General features: G+C 39.6%; 6 protein-coding genes across 8 annotated transcripts; 2 read left to right on the top strand and 4 right to left on the bottom strand.

Moving 5' to 3' along the window:
* The first annotated feature begins 277 nt into the window (after positions 1–277).
* mthl6 (methuselah-like 6) lies at positions 278–2105 on the top strand. The gene is made up of 7 exons (XM_017153889.2): positions 278–760; positions 812–965; positions 1015–1191; positions 1252–1503; positions 1561–1720; positions 1790–1984; positions 2045–2105. Exons 1-7 carry the CDS (start codon positions 278–280, stop codon positions 2103–2105), a joined length of 1482 nt encoding a protein of 493 aa, XP_017009378.2.
* Positions 2106–6134: 4029 nt separating this feature from the next.
* Positions 6135–7989, top strand: Cyp316a1 (Cytochrome P450 316a1). Of its 3 annotated transcripts, none has more exons than XM_070215496.1 (5): positions 6135–6262; positions 6388–6485; positions 6542–6971; positions 7033–7574; positions 7636–7989. In XM_070215496.1, exons 2-5 carry the CDS (start codon positions 6446–6448, stop codon positions 7962–7964), a joined length of 1341 nt encoding a protein of 446 aa, XP_070071597.1. In that variant the 5' UTR covers positions 6135–6262; positions 6388–6445; the 3' UTR covers positions 7965–7989. The 3 variants fall into 3 exon arrangements, with proteins under 3 accessions (XP_070071597.1, XP_070071598.1, XP_017009422.2); XM_070215497.1 differs by having other exon boundaries at positions 6148–6278; XM_017153933.3 differs by lacking the exon at positions 6135–6262 and having other exon boundaries at positions 6329–6485.
* Positions 7990–8132: 143 nt separating this feature from the next.
* On the bottom strand, positions 8133–10808 carry Cyp4d8 (Cytochrome P450 4d8). The gene is made up of 4 exons (XM_017153898.3): positions 10652–10808; positions 9218–9671; positions 8595–9157; positions 8133–8538 (listed from the first exon to the last, which is right to left on the bottom strand). The coding sequence occupies exons 1-4, from the start codon at positions 10806–10808 to the stop codon at positions 8189–8191; spliced, it is 1524 nt and encodes a 507-aa protein (XP_017009387.2). The 3' UTR covers positions 8133–8188.
* A 1097-nt stretch (positions 10809–11905) lies between these two features.
* Positions 11906–13249, bottom strand: LOC108065776 (carboxypeptidase B1). The gene is made up of 2 exons (XM_017153917.3): positions 12529–13249; positions 11906–12451 (listed from the first exon to the last, which is right to left on the bottom strand). Exons 1-2 carry the CDS (start codon positions 13236–13238, stop codon positions 12007–12009), a joined length of 1155 nt encoding a protein of 384 aa, XP_017009406.2. The 5' UTR covers positions 13239–13249; the 3' UTR covers positions 11906–12006.
* A 571-nt stretch (positions 13250–13820) lies between these two features.
* Positions 13821–14998, bottom strand: LOC108065752 (carboxypeptidase B1-like). The gene is made up of 3 exons (XM_044394460.1): positions 14301–14998; positions 13954–14221; positions 13821–13859 (listed from the first exon to the last, which is right to left on the bottom strand). The coding sequence occupies exons 1-3, from the start codon at positions 14996–14998 to the stop codon at positions 13821–13823; spliced, it is 1005 nt and encodes a 334-aa protein (XP_044250395.1).
* A 3170-nt stretch (positions 14999–18168) lies between these two features.
* On the bottom strand, positions 18169–18817 carry LOC108065786 (pupal cuticle protein G1A). Its single transcript, XM_017153930.3, has one exon. It carries the CDS (start codon positions 18804–18806, stop codon positions 18183–18185), a length of 624 nt encoding a protein of 207 aa, XP_017009419.2. The 5' UTR covers positions 18807–18817; the 3' UTR covers positions 18169–18182.
* Between the last annotated feature and the right edge of the window lie 1256 nt (positions 18818–20073).

Below are 20073 nucleotides of genomic sequence, written 5' to 3' on the forward strand. Positions count from 1 at the left end.
GCATGACATCATCTTCGATCACAATATACTTTTTTTCTGTAGTTGTAATTTGTTAACATCCAACAATAATAAAATAAGGGCAACCAAAATATTTAGAAATGTTTATGTTATTTAAACGGATCAATATTTTTTACAAATTCTCTCAGTGCAAAATAAAATAATAATAATTATTTTTCTTTTTTGTTAATTTCTCAAGTTCATTGATATCGAAATTAAGTCTTTTAAATATCAGAACCAAAACCGAGCGGCTTCAGTCGAGATTAGCACTTTGCCGAAAATGAATCTGCGTCTAAATAATTTCGGTTTACTTCTTGTATTTATAATGTTTAAGAAATCAAAAGCAATTATTCCCAACTGTGATTATTCCGATACCGTGGACATATCCCATTTCCAAAGTATAAATGACTCCTACAAGTACAATGATCTAGAAATTCCTGCCCACCTCACTGGAAAATATAACTTCATGCAACTTGCAGACGGATCAAAAAAAACTGTGCAGAGTCATTTGAGAGGATGCGTCTGCAAACTAAAACCCTGCATCCGATTTTGCTGCCCCCGTAAGAAAATGTTACCTAATGGCCACTGCAGCGATGGCCTAGAAGAGGAACTTCAACGGGTCAATCCCTACCTCAACATCACCCTTCAGGACGGATCTGTAAAGACACATTACCTCCTCAGCGACATGATCGTGTTAAGGAATGAGTTTCGGTATTGCGAGAGGGGGTTTATAGTGCGCGAAAATCAATACAAACTTTTTGAGGTTCGATATTTGACCTAACTTCAGTTACGAAATTTAATCGGATTTCTTTAGAACGGAAGCATTGTTCTTAGATCCCCAACCAACTGGACACTGAACAAAGAGTGGTACTGTCTCTATCCCCATCGGTTTTATTCGGAATACCCGAACTCCATTTGGATTCTTGAGCATATATACATACCGGAATCGATGCCCGCGGTACCCCAAGGTAAGAAATTTTCTGGCCAAAGAATTTTTTTTATTTTATCCTTTTCCAGTCGGCACAATTTCTATGATGGGCTGTATTCTAACGATCGGAGTTTATCTCTGTATAGAGAAACTGCGGAATCTGCTCGGAAAATGCTTTATCAGCTTTGTATTTTGCAAATTCATGCAGTATTTTATTTGGGCAGGTGGTGATTTAAAGTTATGGAGGAACATTTGCTCTCTGGCAGGTCGGATTTCGAATTGAGTACGTTATACAGTGGAATAATATCAAAAATGTCCTCCCACAGGCTACACTAACTACTTTTTCGCAGTGGCCTCTCATCTTTGGCTCTCTGTTATGAGCCATCATATTTGGAAAGGCTTACAGTCGGTGAATCGCAATGAACATCGATATCGGTTCCTGGCCTACTCTGCTTATAGTTGGGGCATATCTGCTGTTCTGACCGGAGTTACAGTTCTAATGGATTGGATTTGGGAAGGTAGACCCGACAAGATAAATTGGATGCCTGGTGTTGGACTTTACCGATGCTGGATAAACAGTGGGTTTAAAGCCGATAAGCCGAAGACCAGTAGTAACTCTTTTCTTTTGTTCACAGCTTATGACTGGTCTGCAATGATATACCTATATGGGCCGATGCTGATCCTAAGTATGTTTAATATAATCACATTTATCATGACGGTAAATCATATAAGGAAGGTGAAGAATAACCTTAAGAAGATCACGCATCGGCAGGAGAAGTCCCCGGATAAGAATAGGTAAGTGTTTGGACCTTACAACTTTCTAACCAAGAATATTTTACAGCTAACTCCATTTTCAAATCAAAGATTTGTACTATATTTGCGGCTCTCTATAATGATGGGCGTTACTGGGATTTCGGAGGTAATAACCTACCTCGTGAACCGCCGCACTTTTTGGCGACGTATCCTCCGCGTAGCAAACTTTTTCCATTTAAGTTTTGGTATAATCGTCTTTGTGCTATTTATCCTTAAGCGTAGTACGCTTCAGCTCCTAATGGAGAGGTAAGTGTTCTTCCATTAAAAGACACCCAATTTATAGTAATCTTATGGTTATCCTGTCAGAATTCGGTGCCCAAGGAATGAACAGCCTGCGGTCGATCAAAGAACCAAAGTACTCTTTTAGTTCTGCCAAAGAAAGCAAAAGTTTTTAAAAGATAAATTATAATTTTGACTCTTTTATAAAAAAAAAAAGTGTAAACAGTAACGTGCCATCATAATCATCTTTAAATTTGTGTATTTATTTAATCTATAAAAATATTTTATGAATTAAAAATTTAAATTTTCATCAAAATACTACCATTCAACGTGAAAATGTGTGTATGCTAACTGCCTTTTTCAATTTAGGACTCCGAATACCTTCTCCTGCCTCACAATTCAAGCCTGGTGTCAGAATGCAAATGCATATTTTTAAGCCCTGCGGCAGCTTTTTCGCAAACAGATTGTAAACAAATAAATGACACACAGATACTCGCACGTTCAGTGGTCAGTGTCCAGAGATTCCAGGCTGAAATTCATTCAATACTTTATTTCACATGCACTCTACTTCACTTTTGAGCCACGTGAAATTCAGTCTGCTGAACTGAAACCTTTTTCGCACTTAAGTGGTTAAATTGGCTGTGATAAATTGTTGCCGAGTCAAAGTTGTTGGCGCTGCGGGGCACCTCAAGTCACATATGTATGGTCGTACGGGTGGGCGGTCTGAGTGGGTGGTGCGTGGTTTTGTGGGCGGAAAGTGCGTGATAAGTCCGCAAGGACGCAACAGTGAGAGGCTGACACTCTCTCATCTGCTTATTCATTGAGTGCCTGCCGCTGACAGTAATCATAACGCAGTCATCAGCTCGTGATATTACTGCCGCCTGACATATGACATCTGGGAAACGGGAAATGTGAAATGGGGGACTGGGGACCAAGGAAAAGGAATGTGGACTATTAATATGCCAGTGTGTGGAGGCTTCTATGCAGTGAGAAACTCCACTTCATTTTTGATTTTATCAAATTATTTGTTCATGCGTCACTGCCACAAAAAAATCAAAATTTAAAGATAAGAAAATGAGCCCCACCAGAATTAAAATAATTATTATTTTAAGGAACACTCAAAATAAAGTTTGAAAGATTTAATTTAAAGAAGATATATATTTATTTTAGAATTTTTCTTTCGAAATCTGAATTTTAACAAACTAAATGTTATACATTTGAGATGAAAAAAATTCAATTCCTATAACATTTTTTTCTCTGTGCACTAATAGTACTAATATTATCCAAACCCCAGCTTATAATGGGTGGTTCCTAATGGGTGATGGTTAATGGGGTGGTGGTTAAGAGGTGGAATAACTGCTGGCTAATGGGCGGAGGGCGTGCCTGAGACTGATGGAAACCTTTTAGCTGCAGTAGCCAAATTAAATGTCTAGCCAAGTATCGTTCCTTTTGATTAGCCGTGATGAGTTGTATTAAGTGAGGGATTCTCCCACCTTGAAGTCTCAAAACATGTTCAAAGCACACAGAGTGAGCTGTGCCAGTAAGCAAATTTTCACGCTTATCGCAAAAGTCACATCAGACAATCTTGATGTGCATATCATTTTTATGGGCAATTCATGCAAAATGCTTCCTGTAGCCAACAACACCAAGAAAAAACACAAAGCCAACGTCGAAAGTGGCGAGAAATGTGTTGGCATACCCGCCTTTTTAATACCCTTTGGCTTTCAAAATATTTAATGGAAAAATTAATTTTTCTAAAATATTTCCGTTCTGCTAATTTGTTTTATTATTATAATCATAATTATCATATATAAAATAAGAAAATTAGACGGTTTTTATTAAAGAAATATGACTAAGAAAGTTCTAGAAAATTAATTTTTATTCTGCACCTAATTACGGATCCTTTTTTAATTTCTGGTCATAAAAAGATAATTACTTACTTTGTTTTAATGTTCTGAAGTATTTTCCTTGCAGGATTTCAAGCTGTCCTGTTAGTCCTTTCAGTCTAAGTCCTCTACTGCAGTTGTCGTCGCTTTCCATGTATGTTTGAGCCTCGTTTCTTCCTCTAACTTGCTGGCTGACCGAGTGTTTTTGCAATTTACAGGAAAAACTACACTGCGTTTCAAAAATATAAAGTGTTTAGCAGTTCTTTTATAGTAAAATGAAATGATTAGTTACTAGGAAAATAACTGAGTTAAGTTGAATAATCGTTAAGAATTAAGACTGAATATTACAGAATTTAAGTCTTTTAATAATGTTTGTTTGAAACAATAAAATACCGTTTTGCCTACATTTGTCAAAATTAAAACTCTAAATTTAAATTTTAAAAGAACAATGAAGTCATATTGTTCTTTACTAATACCAATTCTTATATGAATTCAACGTTTTTCAATGGGCTAACAATTCTGAAACGTACTGTACCCATGTGTGTATATGTATCTAACTATCTTTCGTTTTTTTTTTGTGAACTTGTATCTGCCGTCGAGGCAAACAATGGAAATGCAAATTGTTGCAATGTCTTTGTTTTAATTTTTTCCCCAGGAGCGCATATTCGGCAGGCCTGTGAAAGGATTTGTATCCTACCGCCATTTGTCGGTCTACGATTTTTTCCCTTTTTTTCCTTGTATGTTTGTTTGCTGTTTTCCGTTTTTGCGTAACACTCGGACTGTTGGCTTTGTAGTTCGCTTACTTTTCATTGTCACCGGCGACGCTGTCATCAAATTTTTTGTTCATTTGCATACGCGAGACAGTGGTGTTGGATGTTGGTCACGTGGCCACCGGCCACTGGCCATTGCACTCGACTCCGACCGGAGAGTCCTTGTACTTGGCGTACTCGTGACATTGACGTATGAATGCCTGAATACCTGGGCCTCATAAATACATTCACACTCGACGGTCAACTTGGGAGTGCTGGTGGTTCTGGTGGTTCCGTCCGAGTTCAACGGCCCACAAAACCCCCAATAAAACTGGCTTCATTAGCCGCCATTAGCCGGCTTTGTCTTCGTTTGCCTCAAAGTGAAATTGTGCAGAAAAATAGAAATAGCCGGAGCAGGAGGCAAAAAACGAAGCTGGACACATGGCCCTCTTGCCTCTTGAATGCGTGTGGAGTGTCATTAAAGTTTCATCAACGCCGCAAAATGAAAATGGAACTCAACAAACTCCGCTCGGTTTCCAGGAACACCCCAGTTTGCCAACTCCCCGAGGGCAGGGATATATGTATATTCAAGATACAAGGGATATACTTAAGGGGAATAAGGGGGAATGAAGGGAAGGCCTGCTGATATTGTCATTACATGCTTGGGGGATATTTCTGTGGCGTAACCAAGGCAAATGTACTTTTGACAGTCCAACTGCTGAAACTCCTGAACTGAAACCTAAAAGGGTTGACCAACCCTCGCCGGTGACCCCGGCAACCGCAATGGACAAAAGACAAAAGATTTGTTTGCTCGCCGGGACAACAGCTGCTGATGCCCCCGAGTCGTTCGTCCTTCGTCCTTTGTTATCCACTCTACCCCCACACAATTGCCCCAAATTGGTTTGTTTAATAGTTTCGAATCTTGTTCTCGGCCCAGCAGCAATAAATGTTGTGTAAGTATTTAAATATTTATCAGTCAAAAATCTCGCACTAGTATCTTGTATCGCACAGATGACGCACTTATCCATGGGATCCCACCCCCCACTGGGTATTGGTAATTTTCGCCTTGGCCAATCAAGTTGTCTTGCTTAGCAAGAATTCTAAGCTAACACTTACTTTGCCAAGATTAAGACTAAGAATTAATAGAATGATAAGAAAATTAAAAAAAAGAAAAGAACAATTTTCCTAACCACCACTAAAAACCATTTAAATAAATTATTTTTTTAAAAGCAAAAATATTATTATCTGTATGTGTATGGCAACATGTTGCCAAGTCTTTGAGCAACATTTTGTGGAACTTATGTAGCAAACAATATTAGGATAATAAATAAATTAGGATAAAAATATAATTTGACAACAATGGAAATACAAAAAAATTATAATAATTTTTAAACTTAAATAACTAAATAAAGAATAAACCAAAAATGGATGACAAATAAAATAGGTTCAATTTTAAATTTCTAATTTAAAGTAATTAAAATCCAGAATGCAATACACAAATATAGTATAGTGGGCTTATCTTAACTTATCCGGAGATTTAACTATCGCTTGGTTTATTTTCTGTCAAACAAGGGGGTCTTGACATCGATAAGATTAGCTGGAATTTAAGGCCCCCATGAGATTAGCACTGCCCCTCGAACAGTCGTAAACCTGGGAGCGGATAGATGCAGGTGAGATTGCGATAAGGTGCGATTACCATAGACACAAGAGGACGGCGCTTTCGTTCAGTTGGAACCATGATCTTGACCACCACATTCGTGTGCTTCTGCCTGGCCTCGGCCTTCAATTATTTCAGGACCCGTAGGCAGAGGTCGCTGATCAAGAATCTCAAAGGACCCTTCACCTGGCCGCTGATGGGGGCAATGCACAAGCTGTTGTTCCTGAAGCCAAAAAGTTCGTTATTTTGCTAGCTAATATTAGAAAATTAAATTTCTAAATAATTTTGGAAGATTTCTTTAAGCGCAGCACCGAATATTTGGCTAAATATGGTTCCTTCAGCCGTTGTTGGGTCTTCCATCGCCTGTTTATTGCACTGGCTGATCTGGAGCTCAGCAGACAGCTTCTGGAAAGCGAATCGCATCTGGAAACGGGCTACGAACTGATGAAGGATTGGCTGGGAGGAGGTGTTCTTATGTGTCAGCCGGATCAGTGGCAAAGGCGACATTGTCTAATCAGTGGGCTCTTTGACAAGGGAAACTCCGAACAGCTGATGAAATTATGTCGCCAGCAAACGGAGAAACTGCAACAAAAGTTGGTGGAACGAGCGGATCAAAAAGTGTTTGATGTCTGGGAAATAATATCTCGCAATGTGTTGGAGTTAATAGTTACGACCACTTGTGGTGCAAAACCCACGGAGGAATATTCCAAGAACCTCGGAGAGTAAGAGTCTATAGAAATCACCTCAGTTCCTTATGATCACCACTTTCCTTAACTTTTATAGATTGTCGGAGCTTTATAGAAAACGTTTTCTCAGCCTGCAGTCTGCCAACAGATTCAACTATTGGCTCAGTTCTCCTTTTATGAGAAGACATCAGAACCGTTTGATAAAAAGACTGAACGAGGAACACAAGGATCTCATAGCCAGTCACCAAAAGCAAGAGAACTTAAAGATGGGTGATGGTTTTCCTGGCATGGATCATATAAAAGCACTACCTCTGAAGTATCATGAATCCCTGTTGCAAATTCTTCTGGAAAGCAAAGATCCAAGTCTTACAGTTGAAGAAATCTACGGGGAGCTGAATACGTGTAATTACTTGGGTTACCTCCTCTGTAGTTCAGCACTCTGCTTCACCCTCGTCACTATTGCAAGAAATCCATCGGTGCAACAAAGGTGTTTGGAAGAATTAAAGCTAGCTCAGATCAAGGATCAAGGATGGAACTTGGAAAAACTTCCTTATCTAGAAGCTGTCCTGCAGGAAACCATGAGACTTTACCCGCCACAAGTCATTGTTGGCCGGCAGCTCAAGAACGATTTTCCCTACAGTGCGTATGAGTGATATTCTTATCAGCCCGAAACCTTCATTCATGATAATTTTTTCCACAGCACACAGTATTGTAGGAGATGGAGTTTTACCCTTCGGCTCAGAGATCTATATAAATCTCCACGAACTGCAGCGAAATGAAAATCGTTATCCGAAAGCTAATCACTTTAAAGCGGATCGATTTTTAGACTCTCCTCCGGAACTCCTGAGTTTTAGTCTTGGGCCGCGTTGCTGTCCAGCTAGAAAATTTAGTATAAACCTACTTAAAACCTTTCTGGCCCCTATTTTAACCGACTTCGAACTATTACCCTATGGCGATGAGCTGCGCTTGGACTTGCGACTAATTTTGGGATCATCCAATGGATTTCAGTTGGCTTTGAAGCCGCGGTAAAAATATCGAATAATTTGTTCATATTGCAAAATATATATATAAAAACAAAAAAAGTCCTTTCTCTCAGTTAAACGTACAAAATTCACATAAAAACGTTTGTATTGCTCTTTGCTTGAATACCCGGAAATAATTTCTATAAAATATTATTCCAAGTGAATTAAACCAGTCTTGTCCGTAGAAGCTATAACAATTTAATATTAAAAGTCCTGAAATATCCCTAAAGCTTATGTGCTATTGCGCTTGCGCATTCCCAGTTGGAATCCTGTATCCGATCGCAAGACGATGTTCACGACGCACTCCACCCTTTGACCCATCGGCAGGAGTTCGTACTCCCTCACAATCTTGGCCAGCATCATCTTCATCTCCAGCTGGGCGAACTTCTGACCTATGCAATTACGTGGTCCGGCACTGAAAGGTATCATTTTAAAGGGCGGAACTCGATTTCCGTCTTCATGTCGCTCCGGAATGAAATCATCTGGATTGGGATAGGTCTCTGGTTGCCGATGGACTCCAAAGATTCCGATTATTATCTCTGAGCCGGCAGGAATTACTCCATCGCCGTACTTAGAGTTAGCTAAAGAATATTGCATGATGAGAAACAATGGCACTTAAAGATTATAAGACACCTACTGTATTTAAAGTCAGTCTGCAGTTTGCGTCCCACGATGGGTACAGGTGGATACATCCTCAGCGACTCCTTGATGACGCATTCCATGTACTTCAGCTCTCCGAGATCCCGAATGCTGACGGGTCGGCTACGATCGGTGCCCAGGACCCGCAGAATCTCCTCCAGCATCTTTTCCTGCACTTCCGAATGTCTCGAGAGCTCATGCAGGCAGAAGGACAAGGCACTGGTGGTGGTATCGTGGCCCTCGAACATGAAGGTGTCCACCTCTTCGCGGATCTCATCGTTGTTCAGAGGTCTGCCATCAACAGTGGCCATCAGCAGGACATCCAGCAAGGCCATCCGCCGTTTAGAACCCACATCATTATCTCCAGTGTCCCTTAACCTTTGTTGCTTCTGCTCATCCTCCAAAGCCCGACGACGCTGCTCGATCACCTTGATGGTAAAGTCCTGCATTGTGCGGATGAGCTGCGTCTGACGCCATTTCAGGTGGGGATGGGTGAGTGTAAACAGCAGCTCCACCTGCAGGTAAGCCGACATGAATCGCCAGCTTAACAGAGCAGTGCATCTAAGAGGGTTAAGGATATATTTATATTTATTTTATATTTTAGAACTATTTACTACTCACTCATTGACTGCCTCTGCATAGGGAGTGCTTTCGTTGGCCTGGGCATATATTTTCGTGCCCATGGCTGTTTCGGCTATGATGTCCAAAGCGGCTGCACAAATGTTTCGGTAAACATCGAATGTCTCACCATTAGCCTTCTGCGCCAATCGTTGGACACAAATGTTTGACTGCTGATCGAATACCTCAACGAACTGCTCAAGGATCGAGAAATGGAAGGTGGGCGTGATGATCTTGCGGCGCTGGTGCCACACCTTTCCATCGCTGAGGAGTAATCCGTTACCCAGCCACTGTCCAAGTACTTTGTACACCGGATGCTTCACCAGATGCTCCTGGCTGCTTAGCAGCTGCTCATTCAGCTCCGCATCGCCACTCATTATCAGCAGGCGATTAAACACCCATACTCGCTGGAGGTGACCATATCGGGTCACGTACTCCCTGCCCAACTTCAGGAAGGCTGAAATTATTAAAATAACAAGCTCAAAGTATAGTTAAAGAAAAAAAAAAATAAAATAAATATTTGCACCAAGCTAAAAAATAATTAAATTGTTTGTTTCTCTGTTCTGGAATTCGCATTGATAAGAATTCATTTCTTCTTATAACCACTGGTCATTCATAAATGGTTTAGCGATAATGCACTAGATTCCCAAGTAATCTGCCCACAATGTTTGTTTATTGAAAACAGAAGTATTATTAGCCTAAGATTAAGGTTTTTTTTGGTTTACTGTTTGACTTAACCCAATCTAAATTTAGCATAAGTAGTACCAATAAAATATGGCGATAGTATTCAAGCAACTTCTAATTTTCCGTTAATAAAATTCATCAAATTAAGTTAGTTTTAGAAAAAATTCTATTCTTTATTGAATAATGTTATTCAAACCGGTTTATTTATAATATTTACTAGAGAGTGCAAAACTAGAATCATGCAATAAAAATATGCACAACTATACCCATAAGTATTGTCCAACGTTATATAGTAAAACTTGTTCCATTAACATGTCATTCGCTTTACAACCTAGTTGAATTGAATACTCGTAATTCCTTATCAGTAGCGTAAAAACAGAAACAGTCACGAACAGCTTTCAGAGCTGAGTTACTTAAATTCAAAACTGATGAATAGCAAGTAAAACCTATTACAGTAATTATATTAATGGAAGTCAAATCAAAATAATTTTATACATTTAATAATAAAAAAAGAAATGGATTTTTAGCTAAATTATATAGTTCAAGTTTTTATCAAACGAACAATTAAATGTAAATCTAAACAAATAATATGTAAATAAACAAATCCAAATGTATCAATTGGAGAAACATTAATCATAAATCATAATATTCAATCGGCATGTTATATTTCTTTACAATTTTAATGTTAAAAAAAAAAAAACTTTGATGATATTTAAAATGGTATAACATAACTTTTTCGATCAATTTACTTACTTTTGGGGTTCATCCGCAGCATGAGTTGAAGGGCGCCAATGAGCGGCGGACACACGGGTCCAGGCAAGTTGGCCACCTTCCGCCGGCGATCGGCCTGGCCAAGATGTATGATCCAGCCCGCCGCCAAGAGCAACACAACCAGCAGGAACAGCAACATTTTGCACTCTGAACGGTCGATTATTCCAACGAAGCCGATGCGAACGATCCGAGCGATCCGAGAGCGGCATTCTTACGAGTATATCTAATCGGCTTCAGATTCAAATGTAACTCAAAGTGCATGTAGAGTAGCATTATAGCGATAATTGCGCTAATCTGCGTAGACTATTTGAAGCCAGCGTGTTAAGTGGGTGGGTTTATTAAGTACTTGTATTGCTAGTAATTATTCCCAGCCCATCGGCAAGATAACGAGGAGCCCTGCAGGCGATTGACACTCTGCCCTGGGGCACAAACTTGCTTGTTTTTTTTTTTAAAGTAATTTCCGTTAGAGACATTCGTGCGGAAATTAAAACATTTGACCCAACTCCCGCGCAGAAAGTGCATGAATGGCTAGATGGACAGATAGATGGCTGGACTGGCGACTCGTCAGCTGGCCAAGGGATGCCTTCGAAAAAACTAATTAACACCGACTTCCTGGGCCGGGCAACTTTGACTTTGTAATGGCATTTTATTATTTTAAATACTCACAATATCCACAGCAGAACGAGTGCGAGCATGCAGACGAAAAGTGTTTTTAAATGTAGACAGAATGGGGATTTTCAATTTTCACAATGACTTTTATAAATAAAATGCTTGGTCATACATATCTCGCATTTCGTTTCACTTCTGTTGCTCTGCGCGGCACAGAAAGATTTTCCGCATTAATTTTGCATATTAAAAATGCAATTTGTTGCGTTAATTGCAGCATGTGAAATGTATCGGACAATGCGAGTGGTATGCGGGTTCCTCCACCCAACGAAAAAAAAAACGAAACCCTGCCCTTTTCCACGCCAGCGGAGCAGCCAAGTCTCGTTGATAGCAAGTGCAAACAAGCGGACAACGAGGCGTATGCGTAATGCAAGAGAGTGGGTGATAAATGGGTGGGTGGTGGAGGGGGTTTCCACTGGCCACCGCTGGACATTAAAATTATTTTAAAGGCGGCCAGAGAGAATCTGATATTTTGTGCAAACAAAGAAGACAACAAAAAGTGAATATGGTAAATAATTACGAGTGAAATTTCGGCAGTTTAAACTTGAAGGGAAGACAATGAATCAGAGGTTTCTTAAATTATTTGTTTATTTACAAATGTATACTTTTACGTACTATACTATATACCTACTACACCTTTAGTACCTAATAAAAAAAATTCTATTAGGTCTTCAGCTTAAAATATTATTGGTAAAATATATAAAAAGCATTGTAACTGTTCCAACTGCGGAATTTAAGCCCCAACTTCGTGAAGCTCCATTTTTAGAAAGTATTGGCTTCTGCAATTGATGTATCGGTCTGGAGGGCGGATATTTCTCAATGGTCTTCTCGGCAATCGCTCGTATTCCCGTCCACGACTCTTCAGCCAGGTGGCGAATTTCCCTGGGTGGCGGGAAAAACTTGTATTCCACATGATCTTGGCCAGTTCCCGACATCTCGAAAACAAAGGACAGAGGGAAGCCCACGTGGTATGCATAATCCATGCTGGTGCCCCCAAATGCTCCGGCATATTGAGCCGCCTGACGGGGCTTTATAACAGTCCCCGTACTAAGGAATATCCTATCGGCTGCGAACCTGGCGATCTCATCGTGTTCCTCATGATTGGGCACTGGCGATCTATAGATAAAATAAATAATCAATTTAATATTTTTTAAATAAATACATGATTTAATTAAGACAGACTTTCAACTCACGTATCATAAACCCAGGGATAGAAAACAGAACGATTTGCCGTGTGCAGAGAGAGATACATGACAGCCCGCTTACTTTCCACCAGATTATGCATTATGTCGCGCACTGTTCGTGCCTCCACCTCTGAGAATGGAGAACTACCCGCGTAATTGTCATCACAGGGATGCTTTAGCTCCGGAAAACCCACTCCCCATCCGACTTCAAAGTTCCGGTTGAGATTTGTGCCAAAACAGTCGCCGCCATTTGGGGTCCTTGTGTTTCTCCAATAGCGATCTTTACTGCGGGAGTACTCATACCCATCCGGATTCGCCAGCGGAATAATGTGCCAATCGTAATCGGCTAGGAGATCGGCGTTCTCTGCGAATTCCACTACCAGTTTATTTATTGCATACAAAGCGACGGCGGGGGTCATCCACTCGCGGGAGTGCAGGGCGGCATCCACAAATATCACCCTCTTTCCAGGTCGTTGATCTCCGTTCGTTATCATGGCGACTTTCAGGGCTCGATTCTCGTAGGTTCGGCCCACATCCTTAATGGTCACCCGATCACTATAGGTTACTGCCAACTGATCCAGATACTGCATCACTCCATCGTAACTGAGGTAGTCACCCAGCTGAAGTTGGCGAGAGAAACGCCGGCGAATGTTTCTCGTCTCCGCCAGCGGATTTAGAATCACAACGAACAGGCAGATCGCGCACACAGTTCTCCACATCTTGCCGGAGAGCCAATCGACAGAGCACTAACTCTGATCGACCAGTATGCGGTTATATATAGCTTTAGAGCGATAGCATTTCGAAGGGCTTCTATGGGGTATAGGAATGTCTCTTACTCTTGCAAAAAATTATATTCTGGAGAAACCAATGAGTTTTAAGAGCACAGATATTAAATAAATCATAACAAAAATAAAACGTGCTTGTATAATTTTACATTATTTGTCTTTTATTTTTATGTTACAAAATTATTCAATTAAAGTACCGTATTATTTAAAAATAGTAGTAATAATAATCATCGTGTTTTATTTAATGGGTAGCTCTGTAATGTTTAGTAAAATTTAAGGAATTTGAAAATGCTTATATGTATATAGATTGCAATCACATATTTTGAGTGTAACAGAGCATGCAAAATAAAGAGAACAAGCGTATGCTTGATGGAGCTATCTCTCTTATATTATAGCTCTTTTATCGTATTAACAATGGCTTACGTTTTTAATAATTAATGAGAAATATACACAGCCACAATAAGCAGAAAGCACTTAAAAGGGGATTTAATTTGGCTGCACCTGAAGGTTTGATTTTTATTGAATCGGATGTTTTGAATTCAGCACTTTGTAAATCTATAAATTCAAAATCATCGTATTCGTCTTCCTCATTTAGGCATTTGCATTTTTCTTCTTCGGGAGCATTGCATTTATATTTAATGGCTCCTACGACCAGATTAAATACTCCACTCCAACCCACAAAGACACGTTCGTCTATAAAGATTCTTGGGTTTCCTTTAAATTCTTTTGCTTCGAAGACCTCGAGCGCAAAGGTGAGTGGAAATCCCTGTAGATAGGCGTAATCCAAACTGCTACCACCCAATCTTTGGTATTCGTTTGGAGGAATGTGCAGATACAGGGGTCTCGTATCTTCAAATATATTTGCACTGGCATATTCTGCTATCATCTTGAATATCTTGATTTCTGTCGGGGGCATTCTAAATAAATTTAAAGATTTTGTGAGAATAACAGAAAGTAATTAGGATTGGAAATATAAATACTTTCATATTTACTTACGTTTCGAGGGGCGAAGGATAAAGGATAGACGGGCGGCTTTTGGTTTGAAGTGTAATGTAGAGAAAATGCTGATTTTGTTCATAAAGTCTTTTCATTAAACTCGCAATAATATTTGATTCGCGTTCGGAAAATGAAATGTTCCCTGGAAACTGCTGACTAAAGGGTGAAATATTCTCTTGAGATAACTTATGCCAGTTTGAGTTGAAGTTGCGATTCAGATTGGTACCAGAGCTAAATTTATTTGGTGAGCGATTCTTTTTCCAGAAATGAGACAGTGGGTGTTGAGAGTATTCATAGCCATCCGGATTGACCATGGGCAGGATGTACCAGTCGAATCGTTCTAGTAACATTTTATTCTCTTCGTAATTTAACACCAACTCATGAATAATTTTGAGCGCCACTGAGGTTGTCATCCACTCGTTTCCTTGGATGGCCGCATCCAGTAGAATCACTTTCTTAGGACCAACGCAGTCATAGTCCTGTGGCGCAGTTATTTTCACCATATACACGTATCGAAACTCGTAGGTCTTTGTCAATTTTTGAAGCTCTACATTTTTGAAGGAGTTGCTAAGGGTTTGAAGGTACCAGCTCATTTCGTCGTAGGTATAGAAGCCATCCAATTTTAGGATGGGTGTTTGGGAATTAAAATAATCCGCGGAGGCTGTCACTGCGAAAAGTAAAAGCACTGGTCGCCACATATTGCTAATTCAAACTGACTTTCTACTGGAGATTTTATTCATTCCAAAGTCTTCTAAATTTCATTCCAGATAATATTATTTGGGATTTTCGCTTACGCACTTTTAAATTTATGTCTTGAAGATACATGATATTTCATGAGTCAAAATAATTAAATTAAAAATAATATTCATTGTAAGCAATTATGTAAATAGTGTTCTTAGAATTTGGTTAAACACTAAAATAATAATAAAACCGTACAACTCTACGAGTAATGGGTATACACATATTATTGCTATCATAGGCTTTAAGTTCTACGACAAAAAAAATTTTATTAAAATAAAAAAGAGTAGGTATGGTCTCTTAATTTCCAGCTCTCTTGATATCTAAACGTCTCTTAAGTTAAATTCTCTTTGGTATAATGATTCACGCAAAAGCTACGAATTTTAAAATCGCATAGAACTGCATTATTAGGGGAGTGTAGGGTAAGGTGACGAACGATTCGTTTTTTGAATGTAACTTTTGTAAAAATCAATATTTTTCAAAAGTGTAAACGCAGAAAGTTGCTTACATCTACTGAACATATCCCTGTAAAATTCGAAATTCGAAATTCCAATGCAGCTAAATCCCACAGCGTTTGGCGTGAACCCTACTTTTTTTGCACTTTCAAAAGTTGTAGGGTAATGTGACGAACGATTTGTTCTTTAATGTAACTTCTCCAAAAATCAATATTTTTTAAAAGTGTAAAAGCAGAAAGTTGCTTACATTTACTGAGCATATTTCTAAAAAAAAATTTGGTTTCGAAATTTCAACGTAGCCAAATCCCACAGCGTTTGGTGTAAACCATCCTTTTTACAAACAAAAAAATACATTTTTTTATATATTATTTACGGAAAGGTTATTTTCGATACGGAAAAGAAAAAAGTAATAAGGTAATACCCAAACTTACAAAAAAAAAATGGTCAAAGTGCAAATTTTTTTAAAATTAAATTAAACGGACTTCACTATTTAAAACAACAATAAAACTGCAGCAGTAAATGTTATCTGGTATTATTATATTTTTTTTACAAATAATCAACGATAACAGTTAAAATTCTTGAATAAAAAAAGTTCGTCACAATACCCTACAAAAAGTTCGTCACGATACCCTACAAGGTAGACTTGGAGCAAAAACGGTGTCACTCTCAAACGGCGCAAAAGAAAAAAACGCGAGGTACCAAAAACTGTTGATAAAGATCTCATGTATACGTGCATATATTTGCCTGATTTTATTTTCCAATCATCTTTGCTCTGGCACTGCTGAAACACAAGTAAATTGAATGGGTTTGCTAGTTTGCGCACCACATTTTTAGCGAAAATTACCTCACGAACAAATTACGGGACTTCTTATTAATATTACTGTAAATACATTGTCGACATGATAAGGGGAGACGACTACATTTATTTGGAATTTTTGTCGTGACGTCATATATGAGATTCGACGAGTTCGTCACATTACCCTACTCGTCAAATTACCCTACACTCCCCTATTTAATAAGAGTTGGCAGAATAAAACTGACGGGCATTTCAAAATTCTTTGGAAAGGCCATCCAAATAGAGTTAATATTTTCAAGGGCCAAGGAAAGCCAAAGAATGCAGATGGTTAAGCAAGTTTACCCCATTTTCTTTTTTAGCATTTTGCACCATGACTTTATCTTGCTTTGCGGCTTTGCCATTTTGCGGTTTAAGGGGCCATTAAAAAATGTAATTATGTTGATAAATACGTCTTACTGGGCATTTTGCATTTTTATTTTGCCAACTTCGCTGTGGACGATGTCCTGGCGATGGAAAGTGGGAAAACTTTAACCGCAACAGCTAAATAAAAACAACAACTAGCGGCTCGGCCTTTCTTCATCTCTTGCTTTTTGTTAGCTGTTTCAACTTTTTAGCCAACAAATTTACTAGCCATGGTGGGGCAAATATTTTATCATTGCGCCTTTTAGCACTCAAGTGGCGGACAGAAGCGGTGGTCTAAAAGGGAAAGAAGGGAAGGCAGAGGTCCTCCAGGATCCCGGACTAAGCGCAGTTTATGGCTTCATTTTTGCAAATTTCTGTCTTTTGCTCAGTTTTTCAATTCAGAAGTTCACTCCAGAAGTTGCTGGCCCTTTTCTGGTAATCATTTTGGTCATTACTTTGATGGCCAGCTAATGAAGCTATCATTTAGAGAAAATATTGAGAAAAAAAGGACACAGAGGACTCAAATTGATTATTGACTCTGGGCATTTGAGAGTTTTTGATTTACTTCCGGCTTCCTGAGAGTTTTCTTTTCGTTTGCAAACTTAATGAGCCTGCAAAAATCTGATTTCAATTTGCCGATTACAGTTGTCAATATGCATAATTTACGAGACTGAGGATGGGGAAAATCTTATTAGTTCATAAGCCACGCCAGTGGATGGTCCTTCGTCCTTACAAATGCTCCCGGGTCCGGGTCCTTTGGTTGCCATGCGAGTCACGTAGCTTTCATGTCCGATTTTTAAGTTTGCGCTGCACAAATCACAAAACTCCTCTGCATCTACATCCCGCTGCAGACGATGGGAAGGAACCAAGGATCACGGACTGGTGTAAGGACCAAAGCTAATGTCCTACTTGGGGCTATTTGTTGGCTGCACTTTGTGTGGATTTTTTATGATTTGTTTACGCTGCCTCCGAACGTGAGTGATAAGCAGAGAGTGAACCGCAGGCAGGACAACTAAATCGAGCCTTTGAAGCCATTGACCAAATGCAACGGACATGATGGTTATTATTATATTTTATTCATAAATATATTTTTAGATTTTAAATCAAACCAGCTATGAACTTAAGCCTGTAAGCCTTTGGAAAACTTTATTACAACCATTATAAGGCAAAGTAGTCTACAAATTTAAGTTGTTTTTCCTAATTTGACACGAATTTCATAAATAAATAAATTCTCTAAAAATGTAGGTAAGCTCTATTAAATGGGTTAAAATATTTACTAGTATACTTTAATAGTGTAAAAAAGTAGCCTTTTCTCAGTTTTTTTTAACGATAGCTATTAACGATACTCTTTTTTATTCCTGGTACAAAAATATCATCAGTTCAAAGAATTAAATGAAAATAGGTAATTTTCGGATGCTTCAAAAATTTAACTAAAATGTAGAGAACTTTACAAAACCCATAATTTTTGTTCAACTTATCTTCACTAAGCACCTAGAATCCGTAGTGGGTACCGAAACCATCGAAGGTCATGTGGGAGACGGTCTCCGCGGGGGAATAGTGGATGACGGCGGGCTGGTGACTGTAGTGGGCGGGCTGGTGGTAAACCGAGGGAGCCTCCACATGGGCAGGTTGGTGGTAGACCGAGGGGCTCTGCACCTGAGCGGGCTGATGGTAGACCGAAGGGGTCTCCACATGGGCAGCCTGATGGTAGACCGAAGGGGTCTGGACATGAGCTGCCTGGTGATAAACCGGCGATGCCTGGGTGAACAGGTGGGAGGGTTCCTGCTGAGTGCTGTGGCTGTGATAGACAGGAGCTGGGATCGAGACTGGAACTGGAGCCGGGGCATAGCTGAAGGTCTTGGCCACCGCCGGCTGGTAGACATTGTTGCTGATCCGGGTGTCCTGCTTGTGGACCTGCGAATAGGGCGTGGCCACCGATTTGGCATAGTGGGAGACGGTGCCGTCGAAGCTCCTCACCACATTCTGCTGGGTGTGGGCCACCGCGTGCTCATCGCCCACATAGCTGATGCTCGGCTGGGCAATTAATCCCGCCCAAGTGGGAGCCAGGAGGAGCAGCAGGCTGGAGGCAACGCTGAGGAACTGGAAGTGAGCCATGTCGATGGGAGCAATGGGAACAACTGTGCTGGATAAGTCCAATGTTGGGCCATATATAGAAGACCTGACCACCGCAATGCCAATTACTCATAATCGGGCGCACTCCACTGAAACTTGTTTGCCGTCTGGCTTTGCGTGACTTTCAGAAATCCATTTCTCTATCCCGCGATCGTGGCAAATCAATTTACAATTGCCCAGCTCCAAGTGACAGCCGCAGAAGGCGGGGGCGGGCATATAAACTGAGGAAGGGCGTGTCGTCGACCCAGTTAAAAGAGGCCAAGACTTGGCCTATCGCCATTGCATAATGCCCGGAATAAGCTAAGGTCTGTGCACTTGCCGCACTTGCTCCACATTCCATGGATTCGAGTTCGGATACGGATTCAACTTGGATTCGGCTTGAGTGGCGGCGATGGCAACTTACAATTCACCGCTGAAGGGCCATCAAGTGGCCCAAACATATTGCGGCCAGCGCAATTTATGGCCCATCGGAGATGCATTAACGGCGCTGCCAAATTGTTAATGCACTTTCAGTTCCAGTTCCATCCGCTCTTCAAGCCTCTCGAACGGAGTGTTACGGTGGTACCATAAAGATATGCACGCAAATGGCGATATTTGTATCTTCACGCATTCAGAGTGACAACCATGAAGCATAATGAGCCATCAATGATACAACTTGTATACCTACATGCCAAATAATTATAACTATAATTATAAAAAAAATAAATAAATAATCAAAAGTAATTTATAATTATCTAAAATTAAGGAGAATCAGAAAAGCTAGTCATTAAGTAGTTGTTTTAACCGCAATTGAAAGTTTTTATTTGTAGTCAGAAGCTTAAAAATTTCTTATAATTTTTTATATAGGAAATTTTAGATATTAAAATTTTCTTAATATTTTTCTTTTTACAAAAGCCGGAAATAAGTAACAAACTTTATACAACAAACTCTTCTCTCTCGAAAAACTGTGTATTTTTTATAAAAGTAACTTAAAATTGTAAAAATTCAAATTGAAATAATTAAATAATAAGAATTTCAACATTGTCACAGATGTTTAACTGCATTTTTTCATCGATCTGAATTCAAGTTCCCCATTATAGTCCCCTGTCTCTTGAGTGGAAGGACACTCAACTTAAAGTTGCCTTATTGATGCGATTCTTTGATTCTTTGGCTGGTCCGTAAAATCGTTCAACTCACAATTGAGTCATAATGCAATTGGCAAACGTCAAGCAAATGTTGTTAACTTGCCGAAAGAGACAGAGAATGGGGA

The sequence above is a fragment of the Drosophila takahashii genome, chromosome 3L, assembly GCF_030179915.1.
Source record: "Drosophila takahashii strain IR98-3 E-12201 chromosome 3L, DtakHiC1v2, whole genome shotgun sequence".
NCBI lineage: Eukaryota > Metazoa > Arthropoda > Insecta > Diptera > Drosophilidae > Drosophila > Drosophila takahashii.